The sequence below is a fragment of the Gobius niger genome, assembly GCF_951799975.1.
Source record: "Gobius niger genome assembly, chromosome: 17".
Lineage (NCBI taxonomy): Eukaryota > Metazoa > Chordata > Actinopteri > Gobiiformes > Gobiidae > Gobius > Gobius niger.
Window position 1 is genome coordinate 27,374,593 of NC_136868.1, and position 20,556 is coordinate 27,395,148.

At 45.8% G+C, this 20,556-nt stretch overlaps 1 protein-coding gene across 2 annotated transcripts in view; it reads right to left on the reverse strand.

The window, feature by feature from the left end:
* ano8b (anoctamin 8b) overlaps positions 1–20,556 on the reverse strand; it is a 56,869-nt gene that overhangs the window by 30,640 nt on the left and 5,673 nt on the right. The window contains exon 1 of one of the 2 annotated variants that reach the window (XM_079574756.1): positions 4,066–4,237. The exons of the other annotated variant lie outside the window; for it this stretch is intronic. Within the exon in view, the coding sequence (XP_079430882.1) occupies positions 4,066–4,132 (67 nt within the window). The 5' untranslated portion in view covers positions 4,133–4,237. Of the gene's footprint in view, positions 1–4,065; positions 4,238–20,556 lie in introns of those variants that run through there. 2 annotated transcript variants of the gene reach the window in all.

Below are 20,556 nucleotides of genomic sequence, written 5' to 3' on the forward strand. Positions count from 1 at the left end.
GGGCTAGATGCAAGTTGGCCATTTTATACTCACTACTGCCCCCTCAGGTCATACATGTAGTTGCAGCTTCTATATTAAGCTTGTGCATGACAGTGCAGGATTTTAGAGGCAGTTGTGGTGAACAGGTCTGAGCTCATTCTACACACTAGGACATGGCTGGAGCATGTAAGGGGAGGAAAATACTGAATTTGAATGTACTTTTGTACATTATATCATGGTACAATTTCAGCCATGTAATTGAGTACAAAGTTTCTGTCCTCTTTCCACCACTGGACATTAACCACTACTTAAATCAAAACTAACATAGCTCCATCACAAGGTTATGTCCAATTTCACTGTAGTAGGGCACTTTTTGTCTTGGGTTAGATGTGTGAAGGCGCCACTGCTTATAAACAAAAGGGTTGACTGAGTTGCTGAAATGTCCAGGTCTTTTGTCAGACATAGGTGGCAACCCTACTGGTAACCTCGCTTCCGTCAGTCTACCTCAGGGCAGCTGTGACTTCAATAGTAGCTTACCACTACAGAGTATGGTGTGAATGAATAATGCACAAAATTGTAGAGCAACTTTGAGCTAATGCATTATTATGAAGCCTTATAGAGATAATATATTTTGTTGTTATGCTGATGTAATGGGAAAGAAATCCACCTCAACCAAGTAGACCAGGAACTATAGTACTTATGGTGCTGGTATCTTTCCCATCATTAGGGCAGCACGGCTAAATTTGTTGTGCAGTCTTGTACAACAAATTATTACATTTATTGTGTGTCTATAATGACGACACACTTTGACTTTTCCATATCCACACTGCTCCGCTCCGCCTATCCATTCCTAAAGCGGCAACAAAAATAGCTCTGCACACCGATTACAGCCCCGCTGCGGCAATATGAACCGGCAAAAGCATTCGCACCCAACTCAGGCTGAAGTGCACCACCACGTCACGGAAAGAATGCAAAAACTTGACGCCTTCTTGTGCTCTATATCCACCGCCAGCATGGTCTGCGATCTTGAACGCTTTTAAATGGGACTAAGCTCCGGCGTGACCCCAGCCGCGGCTCAGCTGTCACGCCACATTTACAGACAAATTGTCCCGTGCTCCTGAATGATAAAGACAGTGGCCCGTGGAGAGAGAGAGAGGCATATCTCACTTGGGGGGAGAGAAGTGGGTCACCTTTCAGAGACAACACACAGGAGCTTGTTCAGTGTGGCATTTTGCTTCAGAGAGGGCATGTTTTGGTCACGGCCGTCTAGAGGAAGGAGACAGTCACAACAAGTCCTCAAAGTGAAAGCTGAACACATTTACAATAAACAAATATTTTCTCCCTCTTTGCAGTGAGGTGAAGTTAAACAATGCATCATGTGCTGTCCAAATGACACAGGTTCAAGAAGATTGTAAAGTCAACGATTACGTGATGCCATTTAAACATGGAATAAATCTATATTTGATCAGACACCGGACGGGGTACTGTTACGTTTTTTTTTTTTTTTTTTTTTAAACAGGTACTTTAACAATACTTGGTTTCCGACACCACCTGAATGATATCAATACAGATACTAAAATATCTGTCGTATAAAACCAGAAAATGGAACAATAATGTGAGGAAAATCTGAAAATATATAATAGGTTCATCTCCAATGTCAAGAACTGTGTGAAAAATTGGGAATAATTTGGGGACAAATTAGGAAATATTGGGGCAAAAATAAGGAAAAAAGGGGCAAAAAAAAAAATAAGGGGAAAATTTGTAATAATTTGAGGAAAAAATGGGGAAAATATTGGGGCGAAAATAAGAAAAAAAATGTTTTTAAAAATTGGGGGGAAAGCTGAAAAAAAGAAATTAGGCAAAAATGGGGAAAAAAAATAATTTACTTAGAATTTAATGCTGTCCCTGGACCAAGAGCTGAAACAACAAAGTCACCTCCTACTTTCGATGCCTTCACTTTTTTTCTGATACTGTAGTGGTGTTGTTTAACAGTAACATCAGCTGCCCTGTACCACCCAAAGGGAGGTTTGCCTCAGTAGACCACAGACCCGTCACACGGTTTATACAATGTTTATACAGCGATGCGTGCAGCGTTTCAGGAAAATGTGTTAGAAACAGAGTCAATTTAGAGACACAGAAATTAATTTTAGTGATTGATTGTCAACATGTGAAAGGGCACGAGAGTAACATATTCCCCGCAGGGCAACTCTTAATCCCGCTAATGCCTCGCTGTGGACCCCATAGTAACTGCAGCCGGTACACAGAAATAAACAGAGCAGGCTGTAAATCACTACGATACCTCCTTATACACTCAACACCTGTCCCATGAACGCATCGCTGTGCCGCTGCGGCTCCGCGTGCTCTTCCTGGCATTGGTGTGGGATTTCCTAGAAGCCCGTTGTATTTAGTTCTGCCACATCTGAAACACAAATCCTCACTCAAAGCCATTTCACGCCAGCGCAACCAGGATACGCGCTTTATGCAAATGGCACTCAAATGTGTCGGAGAAGCCACATATTCAACAGTAACGTATGCAAAAGTATTCAGAGGATGTTTTTATCTCCAGACTGTTTGTATCTGTTCATTTGCAAAGCTGAATAATGGCAGGTACATGTATTTCCCGGAGTGGGAGTGAATGTATGACTCAACGTTTTTATATTCTTAGCGTATTCCATAATAACTAGAACGATACGCAAAGTGTCTGACTCTTTCCCAAGGACGCCACATTACGAGGCCAAGTGTAGGCGGGAGTCATGACCTCAACCACTGAGCTACTGCTGCCTTTAATGTGCCGGGGCAGAGGGTGACCGCAGAGGAGCACCTGGGGACCCGTGTCCAGATCTTAAATGAAGATCCTCGGACGTGACCAAGCCTGTGTGCTTGTGGTTGATGGGGGAAACCGGAGCACACAGACGAGACCCACCCAGACGCGAGGGGAACATAGAAACGCCACAGGACAGGACCCAACACAATCTGGGACACGAGACCCTCTTCTCTTTGCCTTTACATTTAGGCTTTTAGCAGCCTTCATTGTTTGGCACGCAAATATCATCGTCAACGTCCCAACCCCAGGCTGGCCGCCAGAGGGCCCCCTACTGACATTCCTGCTTGAGGCCCCCTGGTACCCTTGCTACGCCACTGGTATAACTATGCCACCAGAACACTTTTCGTTTAGGCCTGTCATGGCATCAGAATTTGAAGTTGGATGTAGTGAGCCATGTGACGGCCCCTAGCTTGGGGTTGCCCTCTGGTTGTGTTGCCCACTAATGTTCTCTTGTTTTGAGGTGACTCCGGATGTGCCAGGGCCCAGTGCATCCTGTTGGCCGCTCATAAAAGGACCGCCCCTTCCCCACTCCTGGGCTGCTCCTCTGTTCTTCTCCACCTGGCCTCGGAGACGCCACATTGCGCCGGCCACTTTGAACATTGAAGCTACATATTGTTTCTTTGAATAAATGCTGTTAGAGCTTAAATGTTTTCCGCTGTGTCCTGCTCCTCCTTTTTGCTGCGGCTCTTGAGCCAGAGCTGCAGCAAGCCATGAAAATATTGTGATAAATAATATTATTCTATTCCATCCATCCATCCATCCATCCATCCACCCATCCATCCATCCATCCATCCATCCATCCATCCATCATCGTGACAGGCCTGCATTTTAGCAGTTCTAATGCAAACAAAGAATACATCAGCATAACTTTGTCATGATGAGGAAGGAAAAATCTCCAGAGCTACTTCACACTATACATGAAGAAGTGAAAACTTTGTGGCATAACCAGCAACAAAAGAAAATCCCTATCATGAAGTTTAAACTAAGGATGTGCTTTGGAGTTAGCACAAACCAGAAATACAAAGCTTTTTACTATGAAAGTATTGTTGCATTTTCTGAGGGAGGATTTCTGAAGTACAATGCCTATATTTATAACAAAGTTCTGAATAGTGGGCCGAGAAGCTGCACTTTGCTTTCTACCCCACGCAGAGCACAAAATCAATTTAAAATCAAGTCATTGGAGCCACATTATCCAAAAGGAAAGACGTCATATCTGATCATTAGCTCAGTACATGGAGTAACCAACAGTGTGTGCGACTTACACAGTGGAGGAGACGTCTTCATCTGGCTCCATGCTGCTTTCACTCTGAGCACAGTATTCTCCCACATGTTCAGACGCTATTGTTCTAAGCATAACAAATCCACACTCCCAGACTCTGTAATGTGGCTCGTCTGTGTGTCCGTGTGTCCGTGTGTCCGTGTGCTGTGGCCCAGAGGCTGCAGCCGGAGCAGAGCTGACTCACATGCTAATGAGGTCCATTCAACGCAAGGACAACACTGGACTCACGTGAGTGGAATACACATGCGACCAGCCGGCTTCAGCCATGACATCATTGGATCATCATAGGAGATCGAAAAATGTGTGTTTGGAAACAGGTTCTATTGTGTAGTCGACTGGAGCAGCAGTTTAGATAAGAGTGCTGCAGTACGACTTTTAAATGTCACATTTTAAGAGAGTAATTAAAGGATCTATACCTGTTTTTTCTCTGTTTTCAAATAGTGGCTGAGGGACTGATCGTGCTGGACCAAATTCAGAATAGTAATAATATGCAACCATTGTCAAGCAGTCTCTCTCTCTCTCTGTTTTTTCCCCCACCATATCATCTGCCGATACAATGGAGAAAAAAAAAAAAGGAAGCATCAAGCCAAATGGTAGGCTTTTTAATGCCCAAACACTATGTTTTAATGGCACAATCGCAAGAAATCTGTATATATAGTATATTTTTCTTAAGATTTGCAAACATTCCATCAAGCATCTTACAACTTGAACTGACAGGTGAGGATAAGGCTTTTTGTTTTGTTTTTATTGTTGTTTAATGTATAGATTCTCAATACCTTTGATTACAGCGCACATTCACTGGGGCCTTGTTTCCATAAGCTTCTGCAATGTCAAAGGATCCATTGTTGATTGTTGATGGGAGAGTGTGGCCAGTGTGCCCAGCCTTCTCCAGCACATTCCAAAGATTCACAGAAACCCATTGATGGAATGACCTGGATGTTCCCAGTGCTGTAGACGGATGATTCACATGGTTTTGCTTCATATGCCGAACCCCAGTAGCTGCTGTTACAGGTGTATGACCTGTATTCAGGCCGTCCCGGGACTTATGATGTCTGTGTTCCAGAGCGAACGCTTATCAGTCAGACCCAGGCTCTTTGTCTACAGGGTTTCTCAAGCTGCGGGTCTGCGCCTGCCTGAGAACCTAAGACGCAGCATAAAGCAGTAGATTAATAGGCTGTAAGGCAAACCGAGGAGAACGAAGGTCACCCACTCGTGATGCGTTCACTGTCTCCGCTGGCTGTGGGATTTTGATAAGAGACAGCGATGCTCGGCTGGTAAAGGAGCTTATGCGTGTCTTTGAAGTGGTAAAAACAGGTTATTCATGACTTCATTTTTAAGTAGCACCAATGCCTAAATGTATGAGAAAGCGCTAATAGAGGGGGCACAAAATAAGCCTAGTACTAAATCTCACCAGCCTCTGAATACAAACATAGAGGGGCGATAAAAACCTATCACTCCATCTGCGCAAATATGGGTGTGTGAAAATGCATTCGCTTTTTAAATGGAGCGGAACTATAGAAAGGCAGGCAGGACCGGTCTCCAAACGGTGCATTGAAGAAACATAGTAAGGAAGTGACCAGGGAAGGTCATTGGGAATCGATCGAACAATGAACTACGGAATGATCGGCCTTGGAAATGCTTCTATAGGGCCTTTAAAAACACCTCGTTTCTCGGTACTACGGGTAAAGGAAGATGGTAAAAAGACCACAGCATTGGATTTGGTATATTTTCATGATTTTCAATTTAGCCATTAGCAAGAACTGTTGAGCAGTTTGTCGTAATTAAACTAAACTACTAAATTGTAATATGTTCTTTTGTACTATTGTTGTGATATACACTTTTATTGTAATGATTTCGGGGTGGGCGTTTATAAGCTTTTGCTTTGGCCCACTCCTTTTGAGCAGAATTTTAACTGCTCAAATGAACAAATAAACTAAACTAAACTGAACTGAAGTGTCTCAGTGTACTGAGAACAAACTGGAAGAAGATAAAGCTGTATGCAAAAATCATCTTTCTGTAAAGCTGCTGGTGTGCTTAGTACAATTAAACATCCTCATGCTGTACAAAACTCAATTTCCAAACTGTTTGGAAATTTTAATGAGACGACATACAATTGGGGTAGGTTGATGCCAGCATTTGGTTCTACTACATCAGATAAGGTATAATTGAGGTTTGAAAGCATTCTTTTGGGTACCTCAGCACTGAGATTTTCTGCTTTAAAAAAATTCAAATAAAGTCCATGAGAACAAAAGAGGAGAGGAAGGAGTCAGCGACTGGGCTGGTAAGACTGAATATTGACCGTCAGGGAGTAATAAGAACGACACATTCACTTTCTCTTTCATCCAACGGCATGCTAACAAACCAATGGCGCCATGATGAACACACTTTGAGTGCAGAACTGCTCGGAACGGATAGGGTTATTGATTATTATTATGGCTTTTAAAAATATACAGTTTCCTTTTTTTCTCTAAGATGCAAAAAATATACTATTTTGCACGATACACAAGCGAGTTATTGAAGAGTTGTCCCTGTAGCCTATCAACCGCCATTTACGGAGATAAAAGACAATTTGCCCATATTGGAGACACCAGTCATTAACAAGTGATGAAGGTAAATACAACAGGGTTTTGCCAGTACATTTCCACAGTTGTGTGCGTGCGAGGTAAAGCGCAGGTGCCGCTCTGGCTGGTGATTTTCAGTTGGTTTTTAAAGAGCGGCTTTGGAGCTGGGAGCCAAGAGCTGTTAAGCCTGTGCCAACTACTTCCTCCAACTGTTAGCGGAGCAATCGAGCAGGAGGAGAGCCTCTTAGGAGAATATCGACACCTACAGTTACAGCTGGGAAAGTCGAGAGAGATAGTGGCCTTATTAAACTAGCAGTGCGTGAAGTATTGGCAGTTTTTTAAAGTTGCAGAAAGGTAGAATGGGAATTAACGAGAATCGAGAGGTTATGGGAGCATTTAGCTACTTTGGCATTAAGCGCAAATCAGTAACAGTCAGTGCTCCATATATTTGCTGCATTTGATTCCAGTGGATTACGCTGACACAGAGCCATGGCCTAGTTCCTTTACACACTGTCACATTACTATCAAAATATATGGAGAGACAATATCCGGATATGTTGTCTTGTCTTAGCTGTTATATAACGCAGTGTTCAGCGGCTGACTCAAACCCCGCGTTTGCTCACACGCCGCGTCCTATTCTTACGGAGACAGACAGATAAAGGAGCAGCCAGAGCCAGAGACGAGCAGAAAACACACAAAAACATGAGCCGCGAGCATGAATGAAACAAACGCCCCTTTTATTGCAGCGGCGTCAGTGAGTGGGACGCCGCCTAATCAGCTCAAACACTGGCAATTTCACCAATTAGCAGCATCATTAGTAACGGCTCTGTCCTGCACATACGGAGCAACCACAAACGCACAAAAGGAGACAGATTTGAACAGCGTGACACTGCAGAATATCTATAGGCTTCTAGGTAGAGCTAAGGAGCAAGATTTAAATAATCTACAAACAGCAAGCAAATCTAGTTCTATCCATGAACCTTGAGTCTTATTCAGCTTTTCCTTATTAAGTCATCAGTGGGAGATCCTCAAATTCAACAACCCAGACCAGTCGATGACTTTGAAAACCCTTAGAACAAAAGAGAACGCCTGGACGAACTCTCAGTGGTACAGCAGTTTTCTAATGTATAATACATTCTTTCATAGTCCCTCTGGGGGTAATACAAGTGTTAATGGGAGGATTGGGGGTCTTTCATCTCCCCCTGGTGTCTCCGGCCAAAAAACCACAATTGCAACTTTGCTGCATCCAGGTCGGAGTCACCAATACACACTAATAGAATCATGAAGAAGAAGCTAACAGGCTAACGGCAACGCTAAAATACTTACACAGTATTTACAGCAAAGTTTGAGTGATAAAATGATCTCCATTGTAATCGTATGTACAATAATAAGTAGTATTTACTCTCATGGACAATTAATGAGTAAAAAACGACACCTGCAGTGGCACTTATGGCCTCTAGGGGCATGAGTTCACGAGTTGCAATCTCTCAACAATGGAACCTGGATTTGCTCATGACCGTTATGTACAGTTTGCACAGTGATTCACAGCTATTCCCTTTGTTTTCTTTAAGTCAACTGTTCTTCTTGCATTGTACAGTCGAGCAAACGCCACTTTAAAGTACCATCTTATCTTATCTTATCTTTACCTCTGGTCTGCATTTCCACAGCATCACTACTGCCACAACTGGTCAAAGCAACAGAGGCAGCAAGCCAATGAAATCTCCAGTTATCACTCAACATAAGGGAGACACTGTTTCCAATGTTTCTTTTTATATATATATATAGACTTTGTGCAAACCTGACATGTTCAACTGTTCTCATCTCCAGACCCACAGAGTCTTCACATCTCCGTCTGATTTGGTGACCGGTCCAGTATCCCTTCCGCAAACACCGCTGCTGCCTCCTGTTCCTTTGTGCCTTTCTCCTCAGTCTGCAGCGTGTTATAGCCTCTGAGCCGCGGGTGCATCCAAATCCTTTCTCTGCCTCCTTCGCGCTTTTATCATCTCCTCTCTCAGGATCAAGCTGTCTCCATTTGTCAGAAGCATGTGCACCGCGCCGCTGTGCAGAGGCGTCTTCACAAGCGCAGCGGAATTTCAACCAGGAGAGACCGAAAAGACAGACGGGCGAATCGCACTTTTGACGGTTGGAATTAGTGAAACCGATTAGGTCGTAGGGGCTGCACGGTAGGAGGAAAAAGTTGGTGTTTCAATATTTTACAAAGCCCTTTCAGCATTACTTCAGATGCATTTCAGTTTTGTTCAGAACACGACAATCTGCAAACATGTAGGTAAATATATCCTAGTACAAAGATGAGATTGTGAAGTTATTTTCTGTTTGGAAATATCATCATACTGACTCCGTGTCTTTGAAGCACAAGCAGCACTCTTTTTTTGTTTTTGTTACATAAAAGCTCATGGGGTTATAAAAAACCCTTGTCCTGATAAAATATACAGTAGGTCTTAATTAGGTTGCAATCGTTTGTGCAGGCGCAGATGAGATTTGACAGAAAACGGAATCAAGGAAGAGAGAGAGCATTTATATGACTAGGTTGAGAGGCACAGGAGGAAGGAACCAGCTCGCAAATACCGCCTTCCTGGTTAAATTTACTCGCCCGCTTCATAAAACTGGTAGCAAGCCGCGCAGATGACACTCTGGTAATACAATAACTGTGCCGTGTTTACAGTGAGGGAGGGAGGGGGTGGACACCGCTGCCCCCTTGATGAATGGGATAAAGATGTCAGCGCTGGACTCCTGTTACCGGGACAACAAGAGGACGTCAAGAGGACGGCCGGGCTGGTCCTTGGTTGACAATAACAATGGAAATATACAGTAAATATGTGCAATAGGAGCAAGCAGCAGAGAGGGAGAGGACAGAGCAAGGTTACAAGCGTCGTCTTTAAGGAGAGTTCTTATGCACAATCAACGTTTTCAGCAATTCATTATGTCATAAAGCTGTTCCCTCATCAGAAAATCGCTGAGTAGAACTTTGCTTCATTCACGCCCTGTTACCTACTGCAGGAATGCTCCGATCTTTATTACCTGGATTCTCTATGTAATAGCTAGAGTAATCCAAAATAATTTCCCCAAAAAAATCACCTGCCCAACTCTGAGCACTTCTTACATCAATTTATTAGCCTGCTGTACAAAAAAAAATGGAGGCTCTTATATTGTTTAAAGCATGTGCTACACCCCCTGCGGCCAGGGGAGGGCTCCAATCAAACCTTGAGATGCACAGTAACACAGTCATTTCCATACATAGAGATATTTCAGGTTATAAAAAGGGTAGGATATGCCCAGAAGCCAGTTTATGAGCCACAATTATGCAAATGTTCACTTTAATCTGCCATAAAGAGATGAAGCATATATGGCACACTCAAGTACATATTATGCTACTGGTCATCGAGGAGAAAATATAACATTAGGCTTTAGTATCAAGTTCCCTCTGATGGGCACTTATCAATAATGAGCAAACACAGCACACAGAGCGGCGATGCCTCAGCGTTCTCCTGACTAGCAGCAGCAGTGACAAGCAAATGGAACAAAACCAAGCAAGAGAGAAATAATATGCCACCTGGTACAAAACTCACAGTCCCTTTCTCAAAAGCTGAAATGTGTATTTTTCTCCAGTCACAGAAGACACATTCACAACACGTCCAGGAACATAAACTAAAATTTCAGAGAAGACTGAAATATGGACAAATGCAACACTCTCTGCAGGCGATAGTGGAAATGATGTTATAAAACTGTAAAAGTAAGCTTTCACTTTTAGCTAATAGCATTCTTGTAAATCACTGGCACTGTGATGACACCCTCCGAGCGCAGAACTGCTCAGAACAGGTCCGGTGATTGATTATGGGCTTTAGAAATGTTTCAATTTCCCTTTATGATGCAATATAATCCAGGAAATACAGCTCAGAGCATTTCAGCAGAAGAAGAAGCGACCATTTTTGGATTATATCTCTTTCCGATTAGATTAACAATTGCAGTGAAGTGATTTGCTGAGTGTGACAATTAAAACGCTGATAATTGTTGTCGAATCCAGTCTCACATCACAGCTGAAATACTGACCCTGCTTAAAGCAACTGCTACATGGAAATAGGTGTAGTTGTTTTTATTACTCGGAGCAAAACACCTTTGTATTTCAAACAGGCAGCAGAGCCGTTCCCAACAGGCTGCACCGGCCATTGTCACAGATTATGAATAAGCGAGTGGTTATGATGAATAAAAGACTGGTGAATGGCAGTCTATGTGGGCTTAACAGTGCTTCTTGTTGAGCTGTCGGCAGCGGCCACATCGGAGGACGGGGATGATTCAGAGATCTGAATGAAAGAACCGTGCCTCATTCCATGACTTTGAACGTTAGGCTGCAGTTTGCTTTGTTACACCCACAGTGCTTTTATAGTGGTTCGCTAATAGAAGCCTCAGCAGCGATTGTAAACAGCCTCATTCATTTTTAAAGGGTCTTAAGAAGGCTTTTGTGTCTGTGGCTTTGTTACTGTGCTTCTGACTGATAGCGCCGCGTCATTCCCATGATTGTTTGGAGGAAATGCTTCGTCAGAATGTGCAACACTACAGAATCAACCTTCCAGAACCAAACAAACATTTTGTTCTAAAACGCTTTCATTTAGCCTATATTTTGCGTTAAATTTGAGACATGTCTTGTTTGAATGACTGTTGGTTGCTATAGTTCACAAAATAAGCCAACAATCACAGGGACTGTCACAAAAGGACGATTGAAAGAATATTAGAACTACGACAACACTGGCTCCGCTAAACTGCTCTACCTACAGCGTCGGGGGGGCTTTGCCTGTCATTGCCTGATATTTTAATCCAGGACGGGAAGCAGCGATGGAGGCGCTGAGTGGAATCAATAGGAGAGAAGCCGGGCAGCGATTACTGTCGTGCACCGAGGCGGTGGGAGGCCTGTCACTTCCTCCTGTCCCGCTCAATGACACCGCCGCAGACTTCATCAATGGGTCTGATTCAAGGGCTTCGGTTTCTATAAGGCTCTTCAGGACGGAGATAAAACAGGAAGGTCAATTAGAGATATTTCCTGATAATGCTGGTTCGCTTGACAGGCACCGTAAGGTTGCTTTCATCACTCTTTGATTTCCTATGTTTTGCGTATATGATATAAGATTGCTCAGGGAAATTCTGAAACTGATAGCTGTTCTATTCCCAGATCAGACGGCTTTCTTACTCCAGTTTACTTACTTCTGTCTTTATCTAGATGACCATTAGCCACTGGCCTGAACTGTGCTTCGGATTCCTCTCTGGAGCCACCCGAACTCATTGGAGATAGACAGACAATTTGTTGGAAAATGCCAATGAATGAATATAAAAAAAGTCAAGGACCTTTACATGGGCTGCTGCATGCTACGCCTCAGTAAAAACCAATCAGGTACAAAATGGAAAAAGTCCTCTCGAAATGCACAGGAACCACAGCAGAGGCAATGCAGTGTTTTACCCTCCGCCGCAAGCTTGTTTCAGCAAGCAAGATCTTCGACAAGAGATTAGCTGTAAACTCAATACAAGGGGGCAGTCATGGATGCTTAAAGGAATAGGCCACCGTTTTTACATACTAAAATATGTTCTTACCTCACTTTAGACGTGTTAATATATCCCCGTCTGGTCTTTGTCCGTGCGCTCTGTCACGCAAACGGAGCACATACGCAGCCTCTCCCACATGTCACATAGCTCCAAAAAAGCTCACGATAGAAGCTACCAAGCTCTTCCACGTGTTCCCTATTTAAATAAAGTTACGTGAAGTGTTTTCATGCGAAGTATATTTACCCAGAAATGTAGCATGTCGATTTTATAAGCAGATAAAAAGGGGTACTATATTGTGAGGCGTAATGATACGAGGAGTAAAACGTCCGCGCAGTAACTCCTAAAGGTTATTGACGGAAGTGAGCGGGGGAAGTCTTTAGGAGTTACTACGCGGACGCTGTGCTCCTCGTATCATTACGCCTCACAATATAGTCCCCCTTTTTATTTGCTTATAAAATCGACATGCTACATTTCTGGGTAAATATACTTCGCATGAAAACACTTCACGTAACTTTATTTAAATAGGGAACACGTGGAAGAGCTTGGTAGCTTCTATCGTGAGCTTTTTCGGAGCTATGTGACATGTGGGAGAGGCTGCGTATGTGCTCCGTTTGCGTGACAGAGCGCGCGGACAAAGACCAGACGGGGATATATTAACTCGACTAAAGTGAGCTAAGAACATATCTTTGTATGTAAAAACGGTGGCCTATTCCTTTAAAGTGACACATTAGGCACAGTTTTTCCTAAAATATAGTTAACACAAATATATTTAAAGCAGTACTAAGTAACTCATGCCCCTAGAGGCCATGAGCGCCACTGCAAGTGTCGTAGCATGGTACGTTTTTTAAGAGACAGAGGGATATTGTACATCCAATTACACAATGGAGATCTTTTTTGTCACTCAAACATGGTTGTAAATACTGTTTAAGTGGCGCTAGCCCACAGTTCGCTTTAGCCGTTAGCCTGGTAGCTTCGTCTTCGTGATTCCATTAGTGTGTATTGGTGACTCCGACCCGTAGACAGCAAAGTTGCAATTGGGGTTTTCGGGCCAGAGACACCAGGGGGAGATGAAAGACCCTCCAATCATCCCATTAACACTTCTATTGCCCCCAGAGGGACTACGGAAAGGATTTATTAAGGTAAACAAGTAACTTAGTACAGCTATAATATTTTGCAAAGAAAAAGAAAATTACTCAGTTTTCTTTAGTTTGGCCATTTTTGTGATGGTTACAGTTGTATTTCCTTATTGGACAATGACAGGAAGTGACATAGATGAAGGCAAACAATTTTAAACTGTTGCCGTGCCAACCATGTTACGTCAATGGGAAATGGGCGAGTCAAACTGCTATAGAACTTTACCTCTATATATGTCACTTCCTGTCAACAGCTTAAAAGTGTAACTAAAAATAACTTTTCGAGCACTTCTTCAAACAGATGTTATCCATCTAAATAAGTCATATTTTCAACCTGTCTTATGCATGAACATTGGAAAGACATTATCTTTGTTTGCAGAAACATTATTATCATTTTTTTTGTTATATCCCCTCCTTCCACGTAGATCCCAGCTGACATTTCTCGCCTCATTGACTGCCCCAATCATTTTTCAATTATGACTTTCCACATTTCTACATTATCACATTGAAAAGCGTTTTATGGGCCCGCTGACATTTGAGCCGACTTCCTCAAAGCGAGCACAGCGAGCTCTCCGCAGTGCAGCTCGCCCCTGTCCTTGACTCCAGCTCGTTCCGCAGGTTAATGGTGTGGACGTTACAGGGACTCTACAAGGACCTATAAAAATAAAGCAGCGACAGGTGCGGCTGCGGCCGTGGAAATGTAAAAAAAAAGCACCCCCCTGGGAGAAAAAACAAAATCCATTCAGCGATCGACATAAACACAGGTAAAAAAGTTCTAATTTCCGCACTAATTGCTCCAAAAATCATTGTATTCGTAGATGAAACCAAGACCAAATCTGAAAGGCCCGAGCAATGGAAATATTCATGAAGCCTTGTTGGTGTACGCTTTAGACATCTCTGCAAATTAACTAAAAACTCTCCAACTCTCTGACGACGAGGAAGGATGTTTAATCTAAACAACGTGTTTATTGGCGTGCAAATTTCAAAGGAGACGCCCACAGTGAAGTTTTTTATCAGTCATCTGGCACCCCGGGGCCCAGCTAATGCTTGTTTAAAAGCCGCTTCCTTCTCTCCGGAGCTGCAGATAAGTTCAAATGCTTCAGATTGAGATTAAGAGGAAGTCTAATGAGCTCAGATAACAATAAACATGCAGCTCTCTTCTCCATGGGCAGTTACTGAGTGAGATCAACCAAGAACAAAGCGGGATGAGGTCGGTGAAAATGAGCAAAAGCACTGGATTTGAACTTTCTTAAGTGCAGCCACATTATATATATTTCTATTATTTGGGTGTTTTTGTTGGGCTACTTGGTACTAAATAACTTAATAATAATGAACAGGCTATTTTTTGGCCCAGCTTTCTACCAGTTATGAAAATAAAGAAAAGACTTCAGCTTGTAATTCTCACGGTAAAGGCAGGTCACAGAGACGGAGTGTGTGTTCCAGTTGTAAAGCAGGCGTTCAATAAGCCAAGAGGACTAAACATCAAAGTGTCGTGGGCAAGAAAAGTAAGGAATAGATTTTCAGTGCAAATTCTACAAGAAGCTTGAGAATGCAGTTATTGAGTGGGCCGTGGGCGCTTCAGTCAGTCAATCCCACGGCTGCTGTGGCTATAAACGTAGCTTACCACCAAGTATGGAGTGGAGTATGGAGTATGGAGCGACTTTGAGCATTTGGACAAAAATAATGAGTCCGTGTGCCACACTATTAAAGAGACTGTGTTTTCATCGTAATTCAGAGCTGATGCATAGATATTTAAGGCGGGCAAAATAAAGCTAATTTGTTTGAGCACACGTCGCACACAAAATAATTCAAAGTGATGAACAGAGCAAGAAAGATTGAAGCAGTCGTTTCACCTTTCTGTAGAAAAAAAATAAGCCTTAAAGGAACAGGCCACAGCTTTTGCATACTGAGATATGTTCTTACCTGAGCTATTCCTTTAAATGTATCATCAAAGTCAAACTGCACCTCATATCACACTTATCTCACCATTCTGGTCTCTAGTGGCCACACATGCAGCGTCTAATGTGGAGCAATTCCCCATGACCAAAGCTAAAAACAGCATTCTTCACCATTGCACTCTCCCGGCTTCACTTAGCAACTGAAAAAGAAACTGAAAAAACAGTCAAATCCAGGGCTTGTGACAAAAGAAAGGACAGAACGACTGCTTCGCTCTCTCCTTCAGCATGGACAGAGAGGGAACACATTGGATTCTTAACATTGCACTTACAAAAAAAAAAAAACAGGAATAAGGTCGCAGTGACATAGCGACAACTAAAGCGGTAAAACTAGTTCCATGTCCCGGAAACTAATCTGCCGAGCGTGTTATCGTTCGCCGCCTCCAGTGCGATAATCTTCATGGCTATAAATGGAAAAGCGTAAACGTCCAAAGGCACACAGGAGATTTAGGAAGAATAGTTTGCTAAGAGCGAGCAGGCGTTAGGGTCTGATGTGATAATAAAGTGGCGGAGAAGTTTGAAACTGGGACGAGTGCATCACCACTGGCGAAGCAGATGTTTTATCGCGACTCACATGTGTTGGTAAACTTTACAGAGCATTATTCTGGGGGAGGAAGTCAAGAAAGCAACATCCATCCATCCATCCATTTTCTTCCGCTTTATCCGGGGCCGGGTCGCGGGGGCAGCAGTCTCAGCAGAGATGCCCAAACTTCCCGATCCACACACACCTCCTCCAGCTGTTCTGGGGGGACCCCGAGGCGACACCAGGCCAGCTCGGAGACATAGTCCCACCACCGTGTCCTGGGTCTTCCACGAGGCCTTGTCCCACTAGGACATGCCTGGAACACCTCCCGCGGGAGGCGACCAGGAGGCATCCGAAACAGATGCCCGAGCCACCTCAGCTGGCACCTTTCGACGTGAAGGAGCAGCGACTCTACTCTGAGCTCCTCCCGGGTAACTGAGCTCCTCACCCGATCTCGGAGGGTGCGCCCAGCCACCCTGCGAAGGAAACTCATTTCGGCCGCTTGTATTCGCGATCTTGTCCTTTCGGTCATTACCCAAATCTCATGACCATAGGTGAGGGTGGGAACGTAGATCGATCGGTAAATCGAGAGCTTTGCCCTCCGACTCAGCTCCCTCTTCACCACGACAGACCGATACAGCGACCGCATCACTGCTGACGCCGCACCGATCCGTCTATCGATCTCACGCTCCATCCGTCCCTCACTCGTGAACAAGACCCCGAGATACTTGAACTCCTCCACTTGAGGCAAGGACTCCCCACCGACCTGGAGAGGGGAAGCCACCTTTTTCCGGTGGAGAACCATGGCCTCGGATTTGGAGGTGCTGATCCTCATCCCGGCCGCTACACACTCGGCTGCAAACCGCCCCAGTGCGTGCTGAAGGTCCTGGTTCGTTGAAGCCATCAGAACAACATCGTCCGCAAACAGCAGAGATGAGACTCTGAGGCTCCCAAACCGGACACCCTCCGGCCCCTGGCTGCGCCTAGAAATTCTGTCCATAAAAGTAATGAACAGAACCGGTGACAAAGGGCAGCCCTGGCGGAGACCAACACGCACCGGGAACAGGTCTGACTTACTGCCGGCAATGCGAACCAAGCTCCTGCTGCGGTCATACAGGGAACGGACAGCCCTTAGCAGAGGGCCCCGGACCCCATACTCCCGGAGCACCCCCCACAGGGCACCACGAGGGACGCGGTCGAACGCTTTCTCCAGATCCACAAAACACATGTGGACTGGTTGGGCGAACTCCCACGAACCCTCGAGTACCCGATGAAGGGTATAGAGTTGGTCCAGTGTGCCACGACCAGGACGAAAACCGCATTGTTCCTCCTGGATCCGAGGTTCAACTATCGGCCGGATCCTCCTCTCCAGCACCCCGGAATAGACCTTACCGGGGAGGCTAAGGAGGGTGATTCCTCTGTAATTGGAACACACCCTCCGATCCCCCTTTTTAAAGAGAGGGACCACCACCCCGGTCTGCCAATCCAGAGGCACTGTCCCCGACCGCCACGCGATGTTGCAGAGACGTGTCAGCCAAGACAGTCCTACAACATCCAGAGACTTAAGGTACTCAGGGCGAATCTCATCCACCCCCGGAGCCTTGCCACCAAGGAGCTTTCTCACCACCTTGGTGACTTCAGCCCCGGTGATGGGCGAGCCCACCTCCGAGTCCCCAGCCTCTGCTTCCTCATTGGAAGACGTGACGACGGGATTGAGGAGGTCCTCGAAGTACTCCTTCCACCGCCCGACGACATCCCCAGTCGAGGTCAGCAGCCCCCCACCCGCACTGTAAACAGTGTTGGTGAAGCACTGCTTCCCCCTCCTGAGGCGCCGGATGGTTTGCCAGAATCTCTTCGAGGCCGACCGATAGTCTTCCTCCATGGCCTCCCCGAACTCCTCCCAGACCCGAGTTTTTGCCTCTGCGACCGCACGAGCTGCAGCACGCTTGGCCTGCCGGTACCTGTCAGCTGCCTCAGGAGTCCCACAAGCCAACAAGGCCAGGTAGGACTCCTTCTTCAGCTTGACGGCATCCCTTACTTCCGGGCGCCACCACCAGGTTCGGGGATTGCCGCCGCGACAGGCACCAGAGACCTTACGGCCACAACTACGAGCAGCCGCATCGACAATGGAGGAGGAGAACAGAGTCCACTCTGACTCCATGTCCCCCGCCTCCCCCGGAATCTGGGAGAAGCTCTTCCGGAGGTGGGAGTTGAAGACCCCACTGACAGAGGGATCCACCAGACGTTCCCAGCAGACCCTCACAACACGCTTGGGCCTGCCAGGTCTGACCGGCTTCCTCCCCTGCCAGCGGATCCAGCTCACCACCAGGTGGTGATCGGTTGACAGCTCAGCCCCTCTCTTCACCCGAGTGTCCGAGACACGCGGCCGGAGGTCAGACGACACAACTACAAAGTCGATCATCGACCTCCTGCCTAGGGTGTCCTGGTGCCACGTGCACTTATGGACACCCTTGTGCTCGAACATGGTGTTCGTTATGGACAAACTGTGACTAGCACAGAAGTCCAACAACAGAACACCACTCGGGTTCAGATCGGGGAGGCCGTTCTTCCCAATCACCCCCTCCCAGGTCTCACTGTCGTTACCCACATGGGCGTTGAAGTCCCCCAGCAGAACAGTGGAGTCCCCAGTCGGAGCACTATCTAGTACCCCTCCCAGGGACTCCAAGAAGGCCGGGTACTCTGCACCGATGTTGGGCCCGTAGGCCGAAACAACGGTGAGAGACCTGTCCCCGACCCGAAGGCGTAGGGACGCGACCCTCTCGTCCACCGGGGTGAACTCCAACACGTGGCGGCTGAGCTGGGGGGATATGAGCAAACCCACCCCAGCCCGCCGCCTCTCCCCGCGGGCAACTCCAGAAAAATGGAGAGTCCAGCCTCTCTCCAGGAGTTGGGATCCGGAACCCAAGCTGTGCGTGGAGGTGAGCCCGACTATATCTAGTCGGTATCTCTCCACCTCCCGCACAAGCTCAGGCTCCTTCCCCCCCAGTGAGGTGACGTTCCATGTCCCGAACGCCAGAAGCTGTGCATGCGGACCAGGTCGTCGAGGCACCTGCCTCTGACTGCCACCCAGTCCTCTTAGCACCCGACCCCTATAGATCCCTCTGCGGGTGGTGGGTCCACAGGAGGGCGGGCCCACGTCGTCCCTTCGGGCTGGGCCCGGCCGGGCCCCGTGGGCAGAGACCCGGCCACCAGACGCTCGCGTTCGGGCCCCAACCCCAGGTCTGGCTCCAGGGTGGGGCCCCGGCTGCGCCATGCCGGGCGACGTCACGGTCCTTGTATAGTGTACGTCCATGGGGGTCTTCTGAACTGCTCTTCGTCTGACCCGTCACCTCGGACCTTTTTGCCATGGGAGACCCTACCAGGGGCATAAAGCCCCAGACAACATAGCTCCTCGGATCATTCGGGCACTCAAACAACCCCACCACGTTAAGGTAGCAGTTCATGGGGTTGCAACGCAACCCCATGCAAAGCAACAATGCCTCAAAATTTAGGCTGTGACTCGACTTGTCTGGGTGTACTGTGTATCCTCCACCAAACATGCACAGAAGGTTAATCCTCCAAACTAAACAATTTCACAGTTGGGGCTAGATTCCTCTTTGACCTGCGGAGAATTGAGAACAATCTTGAGGTCTCTTTGGTCTGATCAATATAAATAACCAGTTTGCAGTTTCAATCCAAATAAATACAAGTTAACAAAGCTGACGATCCATGGTCTGGTGGCTTCAAATGAGCGGTAATTACCATCAGCGCCATCTATTTTCCTCAAGTGCGAAGCTGCTAATAATCAACTGATGTCTGCCTATTGATTCTGCCATGGATTAGTTGTAAAGGGGACGCTCCAACGCACGGCAATGTGAACATCGTTTATTAGGCTCTACATCAATTGGCAAAAAAGAAATAAATCTACAGTATTTGATGGAATAACCTTTCAACATAATGCAAGATAGGGCCGTATCATGGACTTAAAATAGGATGAATGTGTAAAATTTACATTTGACTCAAAAACTACTCGCCCAGAAGGTTTTTAAAGGGGGGGTATTATGCAAAATCGACCTTTTCAAGCTTTCCATCATGTTATTAAGTCATTCCCTCATTAAAATCATGCCTGAAGTGTTGCCTTGGCACATTCACGTATTTTTGAGTAATCTGTAAAAACTCTGATGGCGGCCATTTTAGGGATAGGTTTGCCTGAGTCCCCCTAGGAACGCCCCCACCTCCTGGAGACGCCTCCGAGTAACCAACCACTGCTCCTCAGCAGAACCCCCTCCCCACTGATGCCACAGACAGCGTGTGGAGGGGGCGTGTCGGAAAGGCTCAGAGGTTCTTAAAGAGACAGAGGCCTATTTCAAGACATTCACTACAGCCATTTTGAGAGAGACATTTTATACAAGGCAGTAATTCTGATTTACTGCATTTACAGACCAACAGAAGGTTTGTCATCATTGTAGTGTGATATAGACTGGTGCTATGTGATTGAAAAAGCATAATACCTCCTCTTTAAGGTTTAGACCTGTAAGCTAATGACAACGTTCTAATCATTCGTTAGCATTTGAGGCTAAACACTGCTTAACCTCTAAGCCCCCACATGAACCGAGCACATTTTCTCCAGTTTGGCTTTTCCAAAATCTAAAAGCAAAAAAAGCGTCAAAAGAGCGACAAAAAAACGTGCCGGAAAAGCAACAATAACACTTTTTTTTTTTTTTTTTAAACGTCAAAAACAAAAGATTAAAG